The 25,146-nt window shown below is 46.1% G+C and overlaps 1 protein-coding gene across 3 annotated transcripts in view; it reads right to left on the minus strand.

The window, feature by feature from the left end:
* The window catches only part of GGT5 (gamma-glutamyltransferase 5), a 53,921-nt gene that overhangs the window by 8,480 nt on the left and 20,295 nt on the right, over positions 1–25,146 (minus strand). For 2 of the 3 annotated variants that reach the window (XM_068910679.1, XM_009687398.2), the window contains exons 2-6: positions 5,724–5,854; positions 3,747–3,833; positions 2,396–2,585; positions 1,564–1,721; positions 227–376 (exon numbers count right to left, since the gene is read on the minus strand). In XM_068910679.1, the coding sequence (XP_068766780.1) occupies positions 227–376; positions 1,564–1,721; positions 2,396–2,585; positions 3,747–3,833; positions 5,724–5,787 (649 nt within the window). In that variant the 5' untranslated portion in view covers positions 5,788–5,854. Of the gene's footprint in view, positions 1–226; positions 377–1,563; positions 1,722–2,395; positions 2,586–3,746; positions 3,834–5,723; positions 5,855–15,876; positions 16,279–25,146 lie in introns of those variants that run through there. The other variant, XM_009687397.2, reaches the window with a different exon arrangement.

Genomic DNA, 25,146 nt, shown 5'->3' on the forward strand with positions numbered 1-25,146 from the left:
AAGGCTTAGGAAAACCATGTATCCTTTGCAGCAACTATAGTGATACTGACCCACAGCAAGAATGAGCCAGTTCCTCTCTAAAGTGCTCTAAGGTGTCATGCTGCAGAGCGTGGTCACGTTGCTGCTCTGGGGCCCATTCTGGCTCACCAACTGCATTTCTATCCACTGCTCTAGATGCAATGTTCCATGCAAACTTCTTGCTGTCCCTTTTCCCATACGAATTTACCTTCAAGTATCTTGAGGATGAACAGGAGCACAACTCCTCCCATGGGCGGTCCAGGAGAAAACACTGTGGTGTAATTGTTCAGGGTAATGTTCAGAGCTGAGGACACCTCTGCTTTATATGCCTTAAGGTCCTCCAGTGAGATACTGGACCCTTCAAGAGAAAATTGGAGGGGCAGTTAGCATCAGCACATTAATATGAACTTCTGGTAGGCGCTTGTATAGGCTGGCCACATCAGAACTTTGGTGAGACTTGTAAATGGTCCTCCTTGTATACTCCAAATTTCTTCCACCACGCACAGCAAAGTCTTCATATGCCCTCATCTACTACCAAACCCCAGGCCATCACGAAATCTAAGGGAGCTGGAGAAATGAGTGCATGAGGGAAGGCTCTGGGCTAATGCCAGAGCAGCAGGCTGGCTCTTAAGGCCTGTTATAAAGGACTGGGGAATGGTCACTCCTTCCCATGCAAGATAGCACCCCAAGTGGCAAGCAAATAGCATGTGTTGGCTTGCCCCTGCTGCCCACTCACTGCTAGCTAATGGCCAAAAATGTCTGGGATCTCTTGATCTAGGAAGATCACCTAAGCAACTGTACCTAAAGTAGGAAAAAAAGTTCTTGGCATGAGGCTATACTGAAGCTAGTGCTATGATGTCTGTACTGAGGGTGGCCACAAGACACAGATAAACTGAAGCAACCCACCTTGAGGCACATAAAATACAGTAATCTGTGGGTCTCAGCCTTCTACTGGCACAGAGCAAGTGAGTGTTGGGCCTTTCTTGGAAAATGTACTTAGTACAGACAAGGCTGCAGCCTGCCTCAGCAGGGACTTATTTTCCTACCTGAAAAAGGCTGTTCTGCCTAATTTTGCTGAGTCTGAGACAAATCCAGATACTTCCAAAGACCCCAGTGAATTTGACCAGAAAATATCTTGCCCAATATTTTCATAGATTTTTTTTTTTCCTTAGCTTGATGGTTATTGTCTGGAAAAAAAAAAGGTATTTTGATGTTTGGTCTCTCCAGATTTTGGGCCTGTCTGTAGATGCTGTAAGGCTATGACTGTGAGAGGAGAATTTCACAGTGATAAGGATCTGTCTTTTATATATATATATATATATATATATATATATGTACATATCAGGTGTCTTAAGAGGACTGTGGAATACACAAAACTGAAGTACCACAAAATACTTTTGAACCTCTTAGCTGTGGCCAGTGTTCTGAGCTTTGCCAGAATATGTCCTGCACCGTGGTTTCCTGGCAACACAATGAAGATGACAAGCACTTTGTAATTGCCAGGAATAAGCCTGTCTATTAGTATGAAATATAGCTGATACCTACCAGCCTTCCTCATGTCCTCCACCAGGGCCTTTCCTATCAGCCCCTCATAAAATGCCGACGCTCCCTTTTCTGCCACAGCTCTCAGTGTCTGCTGCAGTGCTGGCCATCTGAAGGTCTCTCCACGCTTCAAAAACCTTTGACCTTCACATATCAATGGGCTGTTAAAGAACATCGATCAGTTTGCAGCATGCGATTATTCTCTCCCCAGTGCCAATCTCTTTTCTACCCAAAGCTGATTTGGCTTATGTGTGTCTTGTACTTTCAGAGCCTGCACTACACTCCTGTCTATGAGGAGAAAAGCTCTTCTCAGCCAATCACTACCCCGCCACCCCGCATGGCAAGAAGCACTCGTTCACTAGATAAAGTTTCCTCTGCATGGACCTCAAGCTTTGACCCTGGCTCAAGTCAAAGGGGCTTCTCCAAATGAATGTCAGCTGTAGGGGCCTATTGTCAGGGGACGATTTCCACACTGCTGAGCTCTTTCAACAGATGGAGGCAGTCCATATATGGCCAGTCTCCTGGCTGTTATTCCTTATGAGCAGATGTGCTTAGTAGACTGTTTTTCTGTGCCAAGCCACTCTAAACTAAAAAAAAAAAAAAAAAAAAAAAAAGTTGCTGACAGAAAAAGATTTTTCAAAAAACACATCTGCTATATCCCCCCGCCCCCTCTGGAATAGGTTTTTCCTCCCTCTTCACAGCAAATATTTACTCAGCAGCAGCAGCAGCAGCAGCAGCAGCCACAGCAGCCTGTGCTCCATGGGAGCATCAGAGGAAAGGTGTGAGCTGGGGACAACAGCGGTCCCGACAGTTCAGTTTAATCCATGGCTCTTACCAGAGGCTTCGTCCTAGTCTGGAGAAGCTTGAGTGACTGATAATTTTGTCCATAACTGGGGAAATGATAAGTGGCTCTGAAAGGAGCTTGATGGTTGGCTCAAACAGTGATTTCCATGGTAAGCGGCCATATCGCTTGTGGGCTTCTTCATACCCACGAACTTCTCCCGGTACAGCAATCCATTGGGGCCCTGAAGAGCAGAGGGACAATGTCATACCCACCAACACTGGCCAATGGGTTTCACGCCTCTGCAAGCACTCCAGTGAAAGTGTAGATCCATAGAGGCAGAACTAAGGCTGCTAAAAGCAGGCTTGGTTTTGTATTTCCTTTTTCTGTTTATTTATTTCCTCCACTACCTAATGGGAGGGGTATAGAGAAACGGGAGCCAGACTTTTCTCAGAGGTGCATGGCAAAAGAAGAAGTCATGGGCACAGGTTGCAGCAAGGGAGATTCCAAGCTGATACAAGGGGAAAAAGCATTCATGATGAAGCTGGTCAAATACTAGAACAGGGCCAAGTGAGGCTGTGGAATTCTCCATCCTTGAAGAAGTATAAAATGTGACAGGACAAGGCTCTGAGCAACCTGAATCTGACTTTGAAGGCATCCTGGCTTGAGCAGGAGCTGGAGAAGAGATCTCCAGTGGTCCCTTCCAACCTCGAGGAATGATTCTTGATTCCTTTTCAGACACCTCTTCTAAGAACATGAAAATCTCCTCCAGGCACTAGGACACTACCGAAAAGAAAATGTGTTAGGGAAGGAGAATGAATGCAGCAAGGAACGTGACGAGATCCAAGATGTGCTGCTAAAGCAACAGTGCCACTGTCAGACGAGTAATAGCAAATGGATCTGGGCCTCTGCAGATGGTATCGCGGTGGCAAGAGGTAGTTGAGCTGAGTTGGAGCACAGTGACTCAACTCCTGATTCTTCCAGGCCCCTTTCCCAGCTTAAGGACAGGGACAAGCACACCAGATTTACTTCTTTCATTTCCAGGGAATCTGAGCAGTTACTGACCATACTTTTCTCTGTAAGAACTGCTGGAAAATGAGGACTCTGAGAAATCTGGTCTTGAAATGCAGTCTTCCTCTGGAGAGTAATTACACATTGGTTTTGCCTCATGGTCTGCTCCCCACCCCCTTGGCTGGTCAGGGTGCCAGTTTTACTGCCAGAAAGAAATTTTATATAGGCCTAATTTTGTTTCGTACTTCTGCAAAAGTCAATGCAGAATGAGCGTGAGCAATTAAACAGGACTGCAGACCAGTAGCAGGGTGCCCAGTTGCCTGCAGCATTCTCCCCACCCCAAACTTTGTGCACCACTTGGCCTGAGGGGACACCGTCCACTCTCTGTCCTTACCAATAGGGACTTTACCACAGCCAGTCAACAAATCATGCGGAAACACTTGTGGGACTGTCTCGCGGGCATTGATCACCTCGACTGTTCCTAGAAATGAGAAGGGGAAAATGCATAACAGTGTCTTGCCAAAAGCAGGTGAACCTCACCGCCAGCTGACTGAGAGCACTACACATGGGCCAGCAGCTCAGAGGCCTGCTGGACTGTGCTACGGTGCCTAAAACCTTTTGCCAAACCTGTGGAGCACTCTTGCAGGCTCAGGCTGCTAGGCAGGAGTTGACAACTTTGTTGCTGCAGTGTTTATCCCCCGCATTTGTATTTTTTTTTAAAGACTATCCCAGCCCAAGTTTTTATGTCTTAAAATGAGATCTCTGCTGTGTCATCATGCCATGCTCTCTGCTTCACGCCAAGGCCCCTGTCTTCCCACTGCCTTCCCTGCATGCACTGTCATTTGCTTCCATGCTCTTATTTAAACTGAACAGTGCAGTCCTAGAAGCAACGAGTTACAGGGACAAGGCCAGGGCCCAGGCCCCCACAGCATGGGTATGCATAGTTGTGGCCTAGCTTGCCAGGCGTTATGACCTGAGGCAGCTTCCTGCCAGTGCTATTAAATCACCAGGATTAGGTAGCTAGTCACGAGAGCCCAGTGGATCCCAGCACAGGCACTTGAATGTGATAAAGATCCACCAACGCCCGGGATCTTTTCCCTTTCCCCTTTGCAGGATCCAGGCGGGAATTAACCTGGCGCTGGGGGAGAAGGGCAGAAGGAAGACGATACTGAAAAACCCTCTATATATCAGGAAGCTTGAAAGAAAAAAGAAAAAAAACCCTCTTATTTCAGTTCTACCCTAATTATCCTTCCTCCTTCTCCAGCTTGTAACTATCCTTTTCTGTCATAGGCCACAGAGCTGGCAGCACTGTGGGAGCCCATGGTGCTACTGTACCAAGCATCTGAGCCTGGCTCAGCTGTGTGTGGCTCTGCATAACTGGATAATTCAGGTAGCAAAAGAAGAGAAGGTTTGTTGATACAAGCAAGATTACATGTCATTGTCAAAAGGGAAAAAAAAATAGGTGCTTTGCCAAAACAACTATTTCATAAGATGCAGCAAGTAATTCCAGACTTGTGATTCTGTGGAACTACTTTGAAGGGTTTTTTTTTATTATGACATTATTATTGTTTTCATTGTTGATTTTACTATCTAGTTCTATAGGCTCTGGGGGGTTTTGATAGCCAAGGCCATTAAAAAAACATTAAAAATGTAGAAGCAGGAACACAACAACACTAGGGGTTAAGCCAAACACAGGAGGGCTTCCCGGCAGGCCCAGATAATTGCTGGATTTAGCTTTCTGAGGGGAAGACACATTCCCCTGGGGCAGGAAGTCTTATCAACACTTTGAGAAATCTGACCTGTTCCAGCAAGGATGGTGTGAGATGCCTAGTGCCAGCAGGCACTGCCTGAGCAGTGAACACGAGGTGCAGGATGGAGCCCCTGAAGCCCCAGCCCAAGGGCTGAGCCAAGCCAGCAACAGCCCGGGCCACCGCACTCATGACCAGCACAAGCACCTCCTTCCGCTGCCGTCTGCCTCCATGGCAGCACGGGCAGCACAGCAGCAACTCGGACAGCACCACTCACACCTTGCAGCATGGGTCAGACACATGACTTTGAATTATAATTTGAGGTTGCTTTGGAGGGGGAAGGAGAGGCAAAATCAGTTCATTTTAAATCTAAAGCTCCTTCCCCGCCACATGCTCTTGCTGTGAATAACTGCACTCTTCAGGCCCGTTCTACAAAAGCTGCCAGGATAGCTCCTGTAACGGACTCTTTGGGCTAAGAGCAAAAGCCTGTTTTGTGATCGGAGCAAGCTATTTTTATATTAAAAAAATGCACAGAGAGAATACTAAGGATGCTGGCTTCTCCATGGCTGCTGGGTGTCTGCAGGGAGACGGGTTGCCATGGAGAGGCCAGGGCCGGACCATACCTGTGCTGGCATTATAGACTGTAAAGATGACCCCGCCACCCAGGCCTGAGCTCTGAGGGTTCATCACCGAGGTGCAGATCAAGGCAGCAATAGCAGCATCCACAGCTGTGCCTCCACTTTTCAGGATGTCCCTGCAGAGGAAAGGGAGAAGAAAAGATGATGTTAAAAGCCAAGAATGACAGAATGGAGGAGCCACTTGAAAATGTCTCCTTAGGGCAAGTGCAAGGCAGCCCCAGCGGGACAAGAGAAACCAGCAATGGGTAAAAGCCATTGGCAGCAGTGTGGTGCATGAGAGTCGGGTAAGGCCCCTTCTTTTGGGAGAGTGGGACAGGGAGAAGGAAAAGTAGATGGGAAAGAAGTGAGATAGTCTGCAGGAGGAAAGAGCTGCAGCGGGGGCAGACCTACACAAGGTTCCTGGAGCACATGCTGGGAACCAAATAATTCATTTCTGGCTCTTCACCTGCCTTTCCCGGTAAAACGTGCATGCTGGACAACAGGAAGGGGCACTGAAGCAGGAACGACAAGTCAGTAGGAAGCAAACTCTTGGGAATGAACCTTTCAATTAGCACAAAATTCAGGCCTTCAGCTCTCCCACAGTGTGCCTTCCTGGGCTTACATGGTATCAGCACAGAAATCTCACCCCCTCCCTATATCCCCAAAGGCAAAACAATACAAGCAGAACAAAAATCCAACTGTTGGTACCTAGGCACAGCCACACCAGAGAACATACACGGGGATTAAGGCAGCCTCATGCTGCTGACAGCAAGGAGTTGCTGCTGGAGAAACTTGTCTCAACAAAAGCTTCCTTCAAACATAGCTATAAAAATCTTTTCCTTGCAGTGGAAATGTGGTGGGGTAGAGTTTCCTCATGCAGCCTGCCAGCAGCCAGCACTGTATTTCCTAGGAGGGCTTCTGACTCGTTGGCTCGGGTATTGCTCAGATAAGGCAAAGCCAGAAGGGAAGGAGTGCAGTAGCTCATTATCTGGAGTGTAACTGCTCCCGGAGGCTGTGACAGGAACAGTAAGCACATATAGGAACAACTTTATTTTACATCCATTGATGTAGTTAGGACCTGCTGCAACTGGGAACAGGATGCTGCGCTGCATGCACACTGATTGTGCCTTTCCTTTGTTTTTGTAAGCGCCCTTGGAACTGTCACTTGCAAGGAAATGGCATGTGGACAAATGGGGAGAAAAGAAGCCGTAGGGAACCACCGGGCTTTCTGCTCTGAGTCCTGCATGGCTTTTAGCCTCCTAGCAGCAAGCTACTCCCTAGCTGTTGTCCTGAAAACGGAGGCTGGTGCCTCAGGGTTCCTCTCCTGTTCATCTCCTCTCTGCAGGGATAGGATTCACTGCACTCATGTTGCTGAAGAGCTGAAGATTCTTAATCAATAACAATAGCAAGGAAGCTCCTTGAGGTTCAATGGTTGTCCAAATCTTTCACCATGCCAGGACATAGGAGAAGAGAATAGAAACAAGCTATATCTTCCACAAACAACTTGTGGGACTGCTTTGCCAGAGAGTGTTGTATTTGCATCTGTCATTACCAAGGACATGCAAGACAAGTGTTTTTTTTTTTTGAGTTTGGGACCTGAGCAGAGCAGGAAGGGTGTCCCTGCTGCTAATGACCTGCACCTTGGAGCTCCAGATTCTGGCCTGGCTCTGTTAGCTACCTTGCCCTTGGGGTATCTAACTGGTCCCCTCCCAGTGCCTAGCTTTAAAACAGGGAAAAAACTCTCTCCTCTGCAATGTGTCTGGACCTTAATAAAGAGTGATGGCAAAACTTTAGGAGAGCCTTGGCTAGCTGTGACATGCAGCTACTTATTCTAGAATGGCACCTTCATGCGTTCCAAGCTTGCCTCAGCCTGAACCATTTTCACCTTCCTACTTGTTCATAGATAGAGACCTTCAAACACAATTTAATACCAAGAAGCATTAGGATTACACTGTTTGGCTGGAAATAACACAAACATCTCCAAGTGCCTTACAAACAGCACATAGCCCTGAAAGTACCCAGAGGATTTGAGGGCTGACAAGAGTTATTGGAGGATGATAAGCAGAGAAGTGAAGAACTGAGATTCTACAGAAAGTCACAAAAGGTGTGTGCAGACCACCTTGCTACATTTCTTGACCTAACAGACTTCTGCCAAACTTCAAAACCCCTCAATGCAATCAAACTTTAACATCAAAAATCAGACACATTTCTGACATTTTCCCAAAGCCAGAAAAGCTCCAGATCCTCACTCGAGTTTCCAGCCACACTTACAGGTCAGCCCAGTGTTCGCACATCCTGCACACCCTCTTGTCCAGGGACCTTGCTGCCACTCTTTCTGAGGCCAGTGCCACACATCCCTCACCACGTTCCCAGAAACGTTTTTGCCCTAGTGCAAGGAGGAGCACACCCTGATGACGTTCCCTGTCCTGTCTGTATCCCTGGTGATGGTCATCTACCTGTTCCGAAAGATGAGTGGTTTCTCCCCCTGCCCCCAGTTCCAGGAGCTGTGCCATGCCAACATGCTCTGCACTGGAAAGGCTTAGCATGCTCCAAAGGACAGCCACAGTTTATTAATTTAATATCTGTACAGCTGGATGGCCTGTTTCCAGCCTCTGGATGATGCTAAGACCTTCCAGTGTCCCCAGATACTTGTTTATAGCAGCAACATTGTGGGCTAAGTGCTCTTTAACTACTTCAAATGCAGTGCTGTATGTACAAAGCATGTAAACCTGAGAGTTTCTTAACATGACCTTATCCTTGCCCCCCTCCCTCCAACACTCCCAGTTAGAAACAGAGCCAGGATAACACAAATCAGGTAAACTCCAGTTCACAGCTCTGTCTTTGACTCTGACTGAAATCAGGGAGTAGCAGACTTCTCCAGGTAGCTGATCCCTAGACTGTAACTCCCATCGATGAAAGGTTGAACCTCACACAGAATCATCAGGAGCATCAAGGAAGAGGTGAGAGGAGGAGGCTCATGGGCAGGTGGGGAGGACTGCAGCAGGGCTGCTGGGACAGAGGCATCCTGCCTGGCAGCACCCAGGCAAATGGAGTGCTCGTTTATCGGCTCTAAATTAGGCCGCCTGACAGTTTTCAGATGGGTTATGCACAAAACACTGAATTTGAGAGTGCCCTGGGAAGGCAGGAAAGGCAGAGATGGTCTTCACTGTTCCTGCTCTGTTCCTGACTCTTGGCTGGGATTCCTTGGTGCTACTGCAATATAGAGTAAAAATAACCACGCTAGCAGCCAAGACAGGGACACCTTTCCATGGCAAAGCAAAACATGTTTTGCTTTGACCATGGTCAGTAACCCTCGTTAACCACATTCTGTGATATAAACAAGATGAGAAGAAATACATAATTTCCAGATGATCCCAAAGTGTTTTATATTCTTGTTTACTGAGTATACTATTGGTGACTGTCACTGTCAGCTCTGGAGGTAAATACCACATCTAGCAACACACACACTCAAAGCTGGTTCTTGCTCAGGGAATGGAGGATTTTGCAGGTGGCTGCTGACTTTCTGTGAGCATCAGGGCTGGAGATCTAAGGCTCCCCGTCCAGCAGCTCAGTATCTGAGAAAATCTCAGTATGGGATGGAATATGTGATGCTGGCCATTGAAAAAAGCTGCAGCGTGACCCTTAGCTAGCTGCTTCTTTAGTGGATGGGAGCAGGGGAGAAGGGGAGCTGAGATTTTCCCTCAAAACTAGGCACTATCTTGGCTCTCAGCAGCCTGGCAGGAAGCACTCCCAGCCCTAGGTTTTACAAACGCTTCTTGGAGGGGCTCACTCACTGCACTGAGGCTGCTTCCCCAACTCGGGGGATGTGCATGCCTACCTGTTTCTCACTTAAACCCCATTACTCCTGGGGTCCCATTACACCAGGCAGGTGTGGTGGTAGCTAAGGAAAAGGAAAAGCAAAAGTCTTACAGTCGGGCTTTTAGCACAAAGCTCAGAAGCAACTGGTCCCAGCAAGGGCAAACCGGATTGGGATTGAGCCCCTGGTCTCAACAGCTTCGCATTCCCCCTCTAGCATCTCTGAAGCCTGAAACAGAAGGGCAAGTGGTCCCTGAGCTGCTCTTGGTCTGTCACAGTCCCTCATGTAGTGATCCAGCCAGAGCTCTGCCATGTCCTTGCAGGTGCCTGGGGAATTTAGGGCCATTACTTCTTTCTCAACCAGCCAGACAAACGGAGTTCTCCCTGGCTCACCACGTCGCTCCCTTTCTGTGGATCACTGGTACAGCCAGACTAATTACAATGCAAAACCCTGGTGATACATATAACCCCTCAAGCAAAGCGTTCTTGTACCTGAACAGCTCTCTCTAGAGATGTCTTAGCAGTACAGCTGATAAGATCTGATACCAAGATGTTTTGTTCCAATATCCTTCCTGCCACACAATTCAGCTTTAGAGTTCAGCCATTAACAGTAGTTCCCTAATGTTAAGAACAGAAGAGGATGTTAGCAACCAGCACGCAGTCCAGCAGCAGCTGAACAGCCAACACGGCTCGCTCTCAGGAAGGGTGACTTCTGGTACTTTGCTCACATCATCCCTGCAGCAAAGAGGGGCAGCACTGGCCTGCAGGCTGAGCCTGCTGCTCTGCTCTGGACTAGGAGGAGGAGCCCTGAAGCCATTCTGACTACTCTGGAAATGCTGAGGTAGTAGGTGATACTCAGAAAATCTTTCTTCTGTTACTGCAAGCTGGGGGTTGGGAGGAGACCACCCACCACATGGGAGCCTATGATTTACTAAGAGTCAAAGTAACAGCTGTTTTTGTGGAAGGGTCAGTTGCTAAATTTAAAACTACCAAAATACAAGAAGAAAGGAAGGCAAATCCTTTGGGATATAAAGATTCTTCAGAAATGCTGCTGGGCTATCATGAAAAGGATTTTTTTCAGCAGATCCTCTGCCTACAGCCGAGCTTCCCAGGACCATGAACATCATCTGACTGCTAAATTGTCAGCCTCTCCACCGCCCCATCCCCGAGGCGGACATTCGTTTCAGGAGAAGCCAATTCCCAGAGCTTACATTTGCAGACACTGGGGAAGTGAGATCAGAGACAGCTACTGGGCCAGTCAAATCAGCTCATGTCGCTGCAGCAAATCCCACTGCTGGGAATAAGCACTTTTCCTAAATATCTCTCTAGCCTCGTACTGGCTCTTGCTTCTGCCCTTTGGCAACAAATGGACACAGAGCAGTGGAGGGCAGAGCTCAAACAGCACGTTGGTAGGAAGTATAAAGTTTTTTGCATAGTTGCTGAAAAAAGCCTCTTCCAGTGTTCAAAAGGGATTAGGAATGGCAAGCATGGAGGAGCAGGCGATCATGTGGCACAAGTGGGTTCAGAGCTGGAGGTGATGGTAGGTTTGGGTACCAAAGCAGTCACCTCTGGTCTCCTCATGGTTCTGTAACATGAGGACAAATTACTAAAGCGGACTTTGGCTACCAAATCCACATTTTGGGGTGTAAAACTGCTCTGCCTCTCTTTTCAGCCTCCCACCCTTCCTCCTCCTCCAAGAGTTTCAGTTCATTCAAGGCCAAGTTTTCAGCAGGGCCCATGGCTGGACCAGAGAGGATGGACACTCCGTTATTCCTTTCAGTCCCCAGTTGCCAGCAGTAAAAGTGTAGCAAAAGACCTGACTTCATTCAGCACTGGGAATCAGGCCCTGATAGCTTAGAGTAAGCCTAGCACAGGGCTGGCCAACAAGGATCATGACGCAGTGGAGGCTTGTCAAAATTGCTTGCTTTCTGCAAAGGATCCAAGGAGTTGCATAAAGATTTCAGAAAGTCCAACCTTATGCATCCCCAGGATGTAGAAACACCATCCCTAGAGATGGAAAAACCGAGCCTGAAGACAACTGCTGAGCACAAGAGAGAGGAGCAGCAAATAGGCCCCTGGAGCTCCGAGTCTGTCCCCCCTCTCCAGCTTGTACTAATGAATTACAAAGCTACACATTTCCTTCAGCAACCTTTCCCCCATGGCTGAGCGATCGGTGATGGAAACTCCAGAGCCTTGAAGTGTTTTTCCTACCCCACCATCCCAGGCGAAAAGACAGGATTGCTCTTAAGGCAAGAGGTCCAGTACAGTTATTCTTAATAAACTCCACTACAAGCTCTATTAGAAGCTCACAAGGACTCTGTCTTAAACAACAGAGTGTCTTAACAACACACACCATCGTGTAATGCCACAGGAATTTCATTACTGATACTGACAGTTCACTGTAACCCAGAGAGCAGAGCATGTGGTTTGGGTTTGGGCCTCTCTTTTTTTTTTTTAAAGAAAAAAAAGATTTTTTTTGATTAAAGAACAAAATTTACAAAATTTTATGAGTAGCTTTTGAGATTTTAGACACGCGACCAGTTTCAGTCCCATTCTGCACCAGAGGCTCCCTGCCCCCGGGCATCTCCCGCGCGTGCTCCTGGGAGCCGGGGCGTTCTGTGGGACAAAGCGGTGGCCAGGGGGGCCAGGCTGGGGCCCAGCAGAGAGGTTCTGCTAGGTCAGTGGGGGACAGCAGGGACGAACTGGCACTGTTGAATCTCTCGGCCCTGGGGCCTTTAGGGACTGGCTGCTATTACTCTTGCTATCAGCAGTGGGGGCATACAGGTTCAACTACAACACATGGTCTTTACTCAGTTATAACTTTGCTCTACTTGATCTATTGAGCCTAACTTTTTCTCATGCTGGTGTGGAGATCTCTCTCCCCCTTCCTATATATATCCACTAAAAAGATAAATCAATTATCAGAAATGAAATTGAGGAAATATGTTGTTTTTGCTTATTTATTTTACTTATTTTTAAACTGCACACCTCGACCCAATTTGTTAGGAGGCTCTGTAGCACGCGCATATAAAGCCAAATGTGCAGTCTCTCTCTTGTTCAAGCAACTCACTCAAATTTGTCCAAGTTGGGAAAAAAAATCTGCAAACATAATTTACATTTATGTACATATGCACATATATGTACGTTTGTGTGGTCATTAAGGAATTACCCACCTTCAGCTAGATTAATTCTCCTGGGATTTCTCAGCAACGACAGTGGAAATGAGCCTGTTCCATCCCTGAGCTGCAGATGCTGAGCACGGCTTCCCAGAAAAAAAACTGCATCTGGGAACAGCTGTGGCTTTGGGTCCCAGAAAAAGCAGGGAAATTGTTATCTTTGGTACTCAGTGCTCCCCAGGATGGACCCCTAGCAAGGAGAGGGGTTCGTGTCCTGCCTCCTACAGAGGAGAAGGGAGAGGAGTGAGGTGGCTGAGCTGCAGAGATAGGGTTGGGGAGAAGGAAGCCTATAGGGCTGAGCAATTTGGGAGCAGGTGCAAGGCAGGATTTGCAGAAGTTGGTAGGATGAAAAGACCAGGAGCAGTGACTGCACAGGCTCAAACACTGGCACAGGGAGACAGGTGCATGCAGGAAGGAGGAGCAGCAGAGCTGGGGGTGAGGCAGCGCTTGGGCAGAAGGGAGAGCAGCAGCACGGGCAGCAAAGAGCCCAGGAGGGACCTGGGAGCTTAGCACAACTCCCTGCTCTTGCAACAGCAGGAATCTCACAATTCGTGATAGCTCTTCTAATTCCCCAACTCTACGTTGCTCCAAGTCTGGGTAGCAGAAAAAGACTGAAGATCTAAAAATAGTACTTAGTAAAAAAAAAAAGAAAAACTCACAATTAATTTTTTCTTCTCATTTCCTCCCTCTTAAGTCTCATGATTTTGGGAGTTTAATCACTTTTGAATAGCAGAAGTCAACAACGTCGTTGTATCCTCTCAAACACTCAATTTACTAGCCGAGCAGCATCTGCGAAGAAATAAGGGTTGTGCACCAAGGGATGCTTGGCTCTATCCAACTTTGCTTGCTGCTGAAGTTAAGAGGCAAATTAAGTGGGAGTAAACAGGTAGGGACAGCAGGGCCTAATGGCTAAGATTACTCTGAGAAACTGGATTTTATCCCTTCTGCTGTGACAAAATTCCTATGCGCCGCTAAAATCCTGTTCAGTAAAGCTTAGGCAGAAGGCTGCTGTGCTCCTCACCTCCTGGTGCTCCCACCAAGACCTGTGGGTCAGGCCCGCAGAAGCCCTGGCCCTGCACAGCCACAGGGGAGGTGGGCGACAGATGTACACTGAGCAGTGCAGACTACTCAAAAAGGCAGAAACCTGCTCAAAGCAAACTGAAAGCAACTTACATGGCATCTACGCAAGATTAAAAAATTCAGGTTTAATGCCCATGCTAGACTTCCTTACTTATACAGGTGAGATAACATCCTTTTATCACTTCCCTCACTGCAATGAGGATTTAGTGATGACTAACATGTGCTAATAGCTAAGAGCGGAGATGTGACATACAGATAATAACAGCACAGAAATACCCAGGAGAAAATGAACAAGACCGTATGTAGTAGAGGGCATGCAGTAAGAAGTACATGAATGAAGGGGATGAAATGAAACACTGGGCATTGAAGGAGCCGCATTCATCCTATGCAGGATGAGGCTGGGATCCTGGGGAAGCGCAGGGAGGCTTGTTAAGGGTCAGAATTACAGTGCAGGAGGAACCAAATTAGGTCCGCGCAACTAAGTTTCGACTAGGTTTCTTAATTTTTGAGTATTTGACTTTGCAATTTAAAGTCCTCTATAAATAGTCACCGAATTATTTTTTTAAAGCGTTTAATGTGTACAGAGCTTCACTAAATGTCCCTTCCTTATCAACAACCTCTGTGGGCCAGTGGGGACAAACAAAGAAATAGGTCAGTGACAAGGAAAGGGGTGAACACAATACACAAAGCTTCTGGTCATGAGCTCTGCTGCAGATGTACCTTTTTATAATCAATTTTATTTTTATTATGATCCAGTGCAAGAACAGAGCAGAAGCTCAAGCTGGGAGAAGAGTGCAGGAACTTATTTCCTTCCAAGTATAAAGACAGTGTGAAAAGAGCACCAAAGTTTCCAAGGGCAGGAGGCGAAGGGGACAACAATGGGAAAAAAGAAGCAGACAGCATGCAGCGGTAGAGCTAACCAGCAGGCAGAAGCCGAGTGGTGTAGAGCTGAGGTGAAGGAGGAGAACAGTCTTGGTGGGGAGAGCCAGTGCTGTGGTTTCTCCAGCCAATTCTTTGGGTAATCTAATGATATATTTTTCCCCACTTCCACTACTATGGACTTATGTGATACTTCTACCATCTGAAGATCTAACTCGTGGCTTAGCATTAAAAAGCCCATCTCATTCCTTAATTTACGTGCAGCCACAGTGCATCTTCTCTGGCTACTCACACGTGCGGTGTCGGCACGTTACGCAGCACAGTAAGTGTGGTGCAGCAGTCCCAGCAGAGTAATCTCACTCCAGATGCAAAGCAGAGCCCACAGCTCCATCATGTGTGTGTGTTACATGTAGCTTGTGAAGGTTTAAGTTCCATCCTTCTACTTTCATTTATACAAGTGTTTAAGAATAGAAGTGACAGTAATAGTAAACCAATAACGTAAGAGTTGAAATGCATGAGTGAAAAGTGTTATACAGACACTTTCCTTCCAAGTGACGTAAACGTGTCTTTTGTATTCACACTGTTCTGTCTAAATTGCAATTAAATGTGCTGCCACCTTTGCTTTCCAATATAGATTTTCCGGGTAGCAGACACACTTGCTGCAGGCTTCGGTCCAGAAATGCACACCATAAAGGTCTTCACCCTAAATGCTGAGCTGCACAGTCCCCCTTACCCTCTCAGCCCGCCTGCCTGCCTTGCACGTGCTCAAGCCCAGCTGCAGCTCTCTGCTAGCTCCTCTCATTTTTGCCTTAATTGATTTCTAAAGCACTTAGCCGACAGAGTTGCCACTGTGAAGTAAGCAGTTAATTTCTTGCTTCCCTCCCCCCAAAACAACCTTTATACACTATAAATATTTGTACCTTCCCAAAATACACAGATTTGCAGAGCTGCAAATTTATGAGACGTGGCAGAAAGAAACTAAGCATCAGCCGCGGACGAGGCAGGGCTCTGTTTGCTCTCTGAGCTGCTTTGCTCTCTGCAGACAGACAGCAGCCAAGGAGCAGTGCGGCTCTTCAGCCTCAGGAGCAGGGGACCGAACAGAAACCCAGCGCGCTTCCGCCATTTCCAGTGCTTCTACCTGTCTGCCAGTCCAAGTCCATGACATATGCGACACGTAAACCAACCACCTGAGAGGTCTGTGCACATACCGGCCGATGTCAGAGCAGATCTCGGTGTCAGCAGCCACGGCACCGTGCAGGTATTGCCCAGGACCACACTTGGGTTGAGTGAGGATGACCACGAGCGCAACCACCACAGCCAGCACCCCTAGGGTCAGCAGCACCAGGCAACAGATCCTCCCCGTAGACATGTCTATTCCTATGCCGCCTGAGGCAGCAGGGAGGATTTTATTCCTTTCCCGAAAGCGCCTGCTTTCCTCAGCGTGGAAGTAGAGGATCCTGGCAGTTTTGGGAGGGAGGTCTCACTGGAGTGGACTCTGCCCCCTGTGACTAAGTGAAAATTACACTCCTTTTAAGATTAAAAGCTGATGAAAAGGAAACTCCGTACTCCCTCTTTCCCGCTGCCTTACATGTGAAAGGCTTTTCACTCTCTTTTATAGACTAAACTTTTTCTGGCAAATACTCCATACGCCTTTTTTTTTTTTTTTAAAACCTCTTTGACGAAAACATTTAACACATTCAGTGCTGGAGCATTTCAGAGTAAAATCTGTACACTGCTTATTGGCTTCATGCAACCTTCCTGTCCTCACCTTCTTGCCAAAGAGAGCAAACTGCAAAGTAAAGGCAGCCTACATGGTAAATCACTGGGAAAATCACAGTACCAATCCTACGTTGCACACTTAGGCTATTTTATTTCCCTAAAACTATGCAAAGAAGTAAAAGCTAACCACATATGAAATATGAAGCTGGAACCTGGAACCTTCATATTTACTCTTACTTTGCTTCATACTGTAATATAGTCTTGTATATAAACTTTGTTTTAATCATTAACGCTTGCCAGTCTCTACAAATTCCACAACTGCTCAGCTGATGTACGATTCTGCACTCCAGCAGCATGTCAGAGCTGAAAGCTCCAGAGTCCAGCTGCTCCTGGACTGGTCAGGAAGCACAGCACCCAGGAAGTGAACGCCGCTGAGCAAGGCAGCTCTGCTTCGTAACAGAGCAGCGATCTGCAGCATGAATCACTCACTGCATGGCACAAATGACCCCAGCTGGCTCTTGCAAGAACCCCTTGATTGTACAGCTCTCCTTCTTGAACTTAAACATATGGCTCCATACCTGACTTTCCTGTCTTTCTAAAAGATAACATCTGTGAACATTTTCCAGCTAGATTTGGGAGAACGGGGATTAGCCCTAGCAGATTTACACCTGTACTTCAGTACAGACTTTGAACCTGCACCCACCAAACTACATTTAATAGACAGGTCATACTATTTCATGTATCGGGTCTAAAGAATGTTATTTGACAGGCAGGAATCCCTGTTTTGTGGTTGTAACTTCCAGTAAGTTTATCTTGGGGAAGTGAGAATAGTCCAAGATAAACATATGGTTTCTTCCAAGATAAAACCATGGTCCAAGGGGAATCATTTTCTTGGTCTCCAGATCTCTGTCTGACTTGTTGAATGTACTTGGCATGTGTAACAAGCCTCCACAGCTTCAATGTGACTCTTCATTTCACTGTAATGCAAAACATTGCTGATCTTGTAAAATTTATCAATATCTACATGACTTTCATGCTTCACTGGTGATATACTATTATGCAACACTTAAAGAATCATTATGCTTGTGGCTTTAGGGAAAACTTCTCCCTGTAAGTTCATAGCAGGGCTGGAAACCCTGGCCACTATGTAACAAGAGATTCACGTCTCAAGTGAATTTTGCCCCATTCACTTTCATCAGATGCCCTAGAGAATTTAATTGCAGCCTCTAGATTTCCCCAAAATTTGCTTTTCAACTCAGCAAATCAAATATCTGTATCTGGAAAATAATCCTTCTACTGTCAAGGAGGAGATCTGGAATTTGCAAGGGAGGGAAGAGAGAGCATCATCTCCTGGACCCCTTCTGGGAAGGCCAAGATGTTTTTATGATCTTCTCCAACTAACAGATGCCTCCCATAAGTGAACTCTGTAGTTTTTCACATACATGAATGAAGACTGAGCCTCCATCTCTCTCTCAACGCAAAGCCATAACATTTTTCTTAGTGTAATACTCCACTTGGACCATATAATGCTACCAAGTCTGCGCTGATCCTCCTACGTAAGAGGCAGCTTACCTTTTCACATGCTATGACTCAGGACTGTGACCTCTATTTTCTTTTTGTTACTCAAAGCTTTCACATTTATCATTGTCTGGAAGTGCAGCTGGCTTGTCTGGTCCATTTGCCTTGGTACAAACCTCCACCCACAGTGCTTCACTGCAAAGACTCTCTGGTCCTCTGTAAGTGTGAAGGGCCTTGTAGCTTGCAGGAAAAGGAGCTCAGGTATTTAAAGATCCTTCGAAGCCAAGATACACTCAAGGAGATTTTCAACAGCACTTCAGTGTCTAATTGTCATTGAAAACAAAAGCATACAGTGCAATAAATTTCCATTTTCAGGAGAAAACACACAGGACTTCAAGATCTGAGTATTTCAAATCCAGTGACACTTACTGGAGCTACTACCAAAGGAATAAAATATTTATGAAAATCTAGATCTCGTATCTTACGGTGTCATTTTAATTAGACTGCAGTCATTAACAGAATCACCATTTATTAATTAATAAACAGGCATAGAATCTCTACACCATCCTTTATACATCTCGGGGTCTGGCAGCTGTTACATTCTTGTCCAATTCTTCAACCAAGAGACCAAACACGAAATTATTTCACATCTAAAGGGTGGCTATTGGTAAGGCTAATGTGAAGACCACAGTTACCTTAGCAAAGGTAAGAAAACACTAAGGGATAGAAACTCTCTGATTTTAAGGGCACAGTGAAATACTTGGTTGGGGAGTTAGGAAGACATTCCCCCTGCAGGTAGGTTGCGGAGGCATTAAAGGGGCTCAGCCATTGGGCTGGGACAGGTTCCGGAGGTACCAGTAGCTCCTCCTTCAGCCTTGCTGTGAGCAGCATCTTCCTTGCTGATTGTTTTGGCAGCCGCATGTTACACTAAGCCAATGTAATTTCACCTCAGGCTCCAACATGTTCCAGACATGCTGAGGTACCGTCTATAGGGACCGCTTCTCCGATAGCGAAGCTGGTTTCAGATGACAACTAGTATCAGCCATGCCTGAGTAAAAGAAAGACTTGGTGGTTGGAGGCCAGGCACAGGATCCTGGAGGTGAGGAGATGGTCAGCTAGATCCCAGAGAGCACCAGCACGTGCTGCATGCATGCTTTTCATTCAGTAAAATAAAGATGGAGACCTGAATCAGGGAGCGACCTTCTGAGAATATAAAGATCTCTTTGCTTAAGCAGCATTCACGGCAGTCCAGAGAGACTAATGAACAACAAGGTTGCTGCCTTGTCTGCAGCAAAAGAGCAGGTATGTGGCATGAACAGCATTTCAAGCGTTGTGTTTTCTCCATGCCTCCTTTTCTTCAGCGCTGTTTTCCACAGATTGACTCAAGGAGGAGGGAAAAACATCACTGGACAGAAAGCCAGACATTTCCACTCAGTAAAGAAAAGCCGACAAGGATCTCAGTTCATCACTCTTCATCTCATCTTTTTTTTTTAAAAAATAAGCTAAGAAAACCCTAAACACACAACAAACTCAAGAGGAGTTCTCATGCTAGTGTCCTAATCATCGTCTTTTGCCTTTGTCTTGGCATCAGCCAAATTACTTTGCAACATACTTAAGATGATGCCTCTTTCTGCTGGCATTTGCTTGCACAGCACTGTCTCCAGCCACTGTGCTCTTACTGTGATAAATAAGAAGAGCACTTTGCATTTCTCAGGTCTAAATTAAGTTTAAACTGTTGGACAAGAGTCTAGGAAAGTTTCCAAGAGCATGCAGCCATAAGCCAAACTGGATGCACTTCATACATTGTTTGTCTCCTCCTCCAGGCATGGTTATTTCTAACTCGGGAACATCAGTTGTCGCTGTATTATAAGGAAATTAGGAAATACAGTGTATGTGCTGGGAATTTATTGTTCAGATTTTCTAAGAGACCTAAACAAGGACATGGCTGTTGGTTCTACAGATTTTGGTGCTCACAAAGCATTTGTCTCAGTACAGTTTTTCAGAAGCTGAGAATCATTAACCTTTGCACATTGTTTTCCCTTGCACACAACTGAGCTTTCTTTACTGAGGTCCATGGGTTGGCTCCAACAAAAAAGCTAGTTTCAACAGTTTTTAGACCCCTGGAAAAACAGGTACTTAGAAACTGGAAACTTTGGTCCTGAAAAACTTCTCATTCATGGCTCTCTTTCCTCTGTTTTTTCTCAGAAATCATGATAAAAATATAGTCCATAATCTCTCAGACAATCTCCTCTGATTCAGGAAAGCACTTCTATTCAAGAAAACAAACTCTGCTTCTTTTATTATTGAAATAAAAAAAAATGGAAATATGCTCTAAAATTACTTATGTGCTTATGTTCCACGGAGATTAATATTTCAGTATTTTCTGAATGAAGGTTTTGGTGATCTTCCTACTAATTTCAAAGCATTCCAGAGAACAACTGTCCTGGCTCTAGCTGAGAAACTTGGCTGTATTTCATATCAGATCTGGAAAATGCACTTCTGGCTACAGCTATAATGGTGAAAGCGATTGCTCCTGCAAGCCCTGGAAAGGCTTGAGGGTGATCACAAGCGGTCCCAGGCAACAGGAGTGCAGAACCAGCAGCAGGGCAGAGATGGACAACTGGGAGGGGGCAAACCTTGGACTTGGGCACCTTGAACTCCCATATTTTGGCTGAATTTTCCTAGGTTAAAGGCAGAGCTGCTGCATCTCTTCTTCCTTGGTGATTGCAAAGTAATGCCTAAAAGAAATATTTTATTGAACTCAAATCAAAACATCCTTTATTCTTCAGTTTGATCAACATATTGAAAATCAATTATTTGCACAGCCCTACTTAGTGGGATGCAAGGCACAGGCCCACTGCCCAAGAGAAACTTTTCTCACTTGACTTTATTTCGTGAGTACATCCAGACATAGTTTACTACACGGCACCAGCACTTTATTCTTCCTGCAACAATGCAGCCGTGCTCAAGATTAGATTAACAGTGAAACCTTCTGATTCAGTCTTTAACTCTTTAGTGCTCTTCCAGAGCAATTCCAGCAACAAATGTTTCCTTAAGACTAAACCTCATTAGTACAGTTACTATAGCAGCTGAAAGTACTGATACTAGAAAACAAAAGAGGGCTTTGTGCACGCCCAAAGACACCAAAAGTGTCTGAACTCTGCCTGAACTCTGCATTGACTAAATTAGGCCAAAGTACTATGGTAGCAACCTCAGAGGATATCTATAGAGGGTTTTAACTCACATCATGAAAATACTCAATATAGCACGTTTTACAGTTGAATGCACATATATCTATATATAACAACCTATATAGCTGCCATTGTATATTTTACATGAACTCAGCAAGCCACAGTCAGTGGAATTATTCCAGATCTATTGGCTAAATCCAGTAAGACTCTCTGGAAATCAAAGGAATTATGGTGAAATTATAAAGAAGTCAATGAACAATAGAATACAGCAAAAAAAAACACATGCTCCAAAAAAGCTCTTTGAAAGAACATAAATTTTCAGGGGTGTTTTTAATGCCATACATTACATTCATGATGGTGTAAGGCAAAGAGCCCTGCTCAATTCTGGGTCAGTGAGGGTTTAAACAATAAAACCCTGCTCTGCCAAGGCCTGCAATACAGACGATCTTCCAGCACAAAAGGTCTCCTGGCAGCCAGCTTCCCACCCAGGCTCCTAAGCATTCACTGGGACCCCAGTCTGCAAAGGCATTGGTCCACTGCTGGGTTCACTGTGCCAAAGGCTGGCACTTTGGTTTACTGCGCTGCTTTGCTAGATTGGTACAGTCTCTCCTGTGCTGTGAGAGGAGACATAAACTCCTGTTCAAAGGAGTCCCACTTTTTGCAGCCGAGGCAAGGCATGCCAGATTTGGCTGGCCAGAAAATATGAACCACAATTTGATTCCCATCCTATTCAACAGTCTGCCTCCGTATAATTTCCTAATGAATAAGGAGTATGTGAAATGGCAATGGAACAAAGCATTAGACCTATAACCCAAATTATTTGTTTAAATCTCATGTCAGACACCAAGCTGCTCAGCAGAGTGTAGGCCAAGTTCTCAGGTGGGTGAAAAGCAGGTGTAAAGCAGGCATCTCCACAGCTATCAGCAGAGCTTATCCCTCTTGTACTGGCTGAGGACCTGATGACTTGCTTGCTCTCAGTAAGAAAGGAATACATGAGAAAGTGATCTCAAAGAAAAGACTAGCTACTTTATGGTTTTCAATCTGAAACAACAGTCCATGTAGGTCTGTACTGTACAGCAGGGAAAAACTCTTTCCTTTCCCTTTTCCTTTCCTGCCCCCTCACTTTCCCCATCTTTCTATTTTATAGTGCTTGAGCACAGTTATTTCTCCTCCTAAGAGACCTTACTTGGCACTTACTGGAAGCATTCCCACTAATTTCAACAGAGGATGAACTGTGGCCTCAGGGTCTGTCCCAGCCATTCACCCAGGAAACATTTATTTCTCTTCAGCTGTGTGAAGCAGGAAGTTCAAACAGGGCATAACCCTCACGCATAACAGGGTATGACTCTGTCTTTCCTTGACACCACAATGCTAGAACAGGAGGAACTTAGGGGGCAGAAAGACTACTCCAAGCACTCTCAGCCACGCTCAGGTCAAGGGTTGCTTTGAGCTGGGTCTGCTCATGGGTTCACTGCAGCCTGGCAGTCTCTTTGCATGCACGTGAATGTGCCAAGGGAATAGATCAGCTGAGGAAGCAGATGTGCAATTTTCCAGGGATCTTTACAGAGTGAAGAAAGCAACTTGCCCAAATCCTGAACTCTTTAATGCCTAAAAGCTCTAGAAGGCTGTTCAGAAAAACAGGGATGCACCCCCCCCACATCTCCCCCAGTCCCACACTCCCTACCGTCCCCGTGCACGTGCCTGCTGGGTACTGGTACACACTCCTCCCTCACACAGCTAGTTATGGGATAGCTGACACATACTAACACTACGCAGGGGATAGAGGGCAAACACTTGATAGGCTGGACGTACTGAGCCTCAGGCAACTGTGATGCTACGTCTGCCTTAGTCTGGCTATGCAGCTGGTGTAAGTTTTTCTGAGTACTTGATGTTTAAGGCAATATAGAAACAATAGGGACTTTCACGTGAGAGACCACCTGAGAACAAGCTCACCCTCTCAGAAAGAGGAGCTACGAGGAGAAATGTTTTCAAAAAAATTCCCTAAATGAGAGCTGCAGGGAAAATGAAACCAAGCTTTCCTGGAATTCCCAGGTAAAGGGCAGAGCTGTTCTGCCGAGCACAGTGAGCCTTTCCAAAGTGCTTCAGGCCATTGAAACCCAGCAGTCAGGAATCAAGAGCAGGACTAGCATCTGGATTTCATCGTCTTCCCAAAATGAGCAAGAACGCTTAATCAGAGGATGAATAAAAGGAGCCAAACAGCTCATTTTGCTCTGGAGCCAGGCAGGCCCTTTCTTTTCCTATCCCTGCAGCTCCTTCTGAGAAACAAAAGCATGCACTCAGCATCCCTGCTGGAAGTCTCCCAGCACTGTTTCAGACCATCTCATGGGAAGCCAGTGTCATCCACCTCTCTGGCTAAGCACAGCAAAGCCTGGGGCTGTCTGTCTTTCACATGCTTATATGAATGTTCCTGGCTTTAGCCCTTTTCTGCTGAGAACACCTCTAAATGGCATCTGCTCACACTAAATGGCCCAGGAAACGGCTGAGCCACTCCAGCAGCTCACTGCCACTGAGAGCACCCTGCTCCCCCTTCCCACCTGCCCCGCTCTCAACTGGAGGGGTCTGGTAGTCCTCCCTTGAACGGGATCTAGCCCCTGTTTGAATCCTTCCTAAAATAATTCAAGTTGCTAACCCAGAAAAAATGATTTCCTTTGCTGGCTAGTTTTTTTTTTTTGTTTTTTTTTTTTTTTTTTTAGAGAAAGTAAACTGAATTGGCTTAGGGAGGGGATGTGATAAGCACCAGAGCTGGTGCAGAAAGAGGGAAGGAGGGAGAAGATATGCAGCTGGGAGCATGACAGAGGAGGGGACAAGCAGGACATGCCTCTAGACACCTGCAAGCCGTTGGAGAAGCACACTCATTCTTACCACAGATGCCCCTCTTACGAGTCCCAGGTAAAACACAGCCCAAGCACTCAGCACCACTGAACTCGCCACAGTCCTGCCCTTTCCCTGTTGCACTGCCATCTCTCTGGGGAGGGTAAGCCCCCAAAATACAAGCCAGATGTGCGAGTGCTGCAAGTAAATAGGAATCTGGTGAGAAACAGAACATGAGCAGTTAAACACAGCACAAGCTGGCTTTGTCTGCAAGGGAAGGGGGGAAGAGCAAGTTCTTCACTGCTTCTTGAGCCTAATGTATTTCACTAGCAGAGCAAAGGAGAGGTAGAGGGGAGAGAGAACAGCTCTGCAAGCGGCCCTTGCCATGTTCCTGTGTGAAAAAAGGCAACTTCTTTTCCACAGACTTAGGCTCCTAGCACTGCCTAGGTCCCAGGGATAACAGCATTGCTTCATAATGTCTTCCCTAACTTCCAAATGGCCCTGGGAGCTTGTGTGAAATAACCCTCTTCTTGTGCGAGAACACAAAAAGTGTTTGCTTTCTTCACCAGAAACGGGAGGGACAGCACAGAGGAAGGGAGAAATTCAGTCTTCTGGGGTTTGTCTTCTGTCCTTTTTTTTCTTTCTGCTCATCTTTCGCTGGTGTTTTACTTTGGAAACTCCCCCATTTTCAAATCCTTTCAAGAGATGGTGTTTCCAGGCTCTTGCACAATTCCCTTTGGAGCTGTTGCATTATTTGTCCTTAACCACTTTCCCACACACTGCGGATTGTAAATGGCTCCTTTCTTCCTTCAGAATTTTACACTGTTTCCTCTAGGGACAGGCTGATATCACAGTCCCAAAATTTACTCAGCTGGAGGATGGGGCAGAAATTTCAAAAATTAAACTGTTGCTCATTCATGAGAACGAACAATGGGAATGGGAAAATGAGAACATTTTCCCCAATTTCCCCATTTTCTTGCATGGTAGCTGCTCAGGTTTCTTTCCATGCTGAAGTAAACCATTTTCAGCTTATCAGATTGGAAAATGCAGGTAAGTTACTGTCAGCAAAAATTCATAGACAGTAACAATTTACATAAGTCTTTTTTTCCTCTTTTCTTTTTGCTTTGTCTGAAATCTGAATTGGCTACTCAGACCAGCATTTAGCCTGGTGAATGCTCTAAAGGATGCTATGCACAGTACTACAGGATTGCCAAGACA

The sequence above is a fragment of the Struthio camelus genome, chromosome 17, assembly GCF_040807025.1.
Source record: "Struthio camelus isolate bStrCam1 chromosome 17, bStrCam1.hap1, whole genome shotgun sequence".
NCBI lineage: Eukaryota > Metazoa > Chordata > Aves > Struthioniformes > Struthionidae > Struthio > Struthio camelus.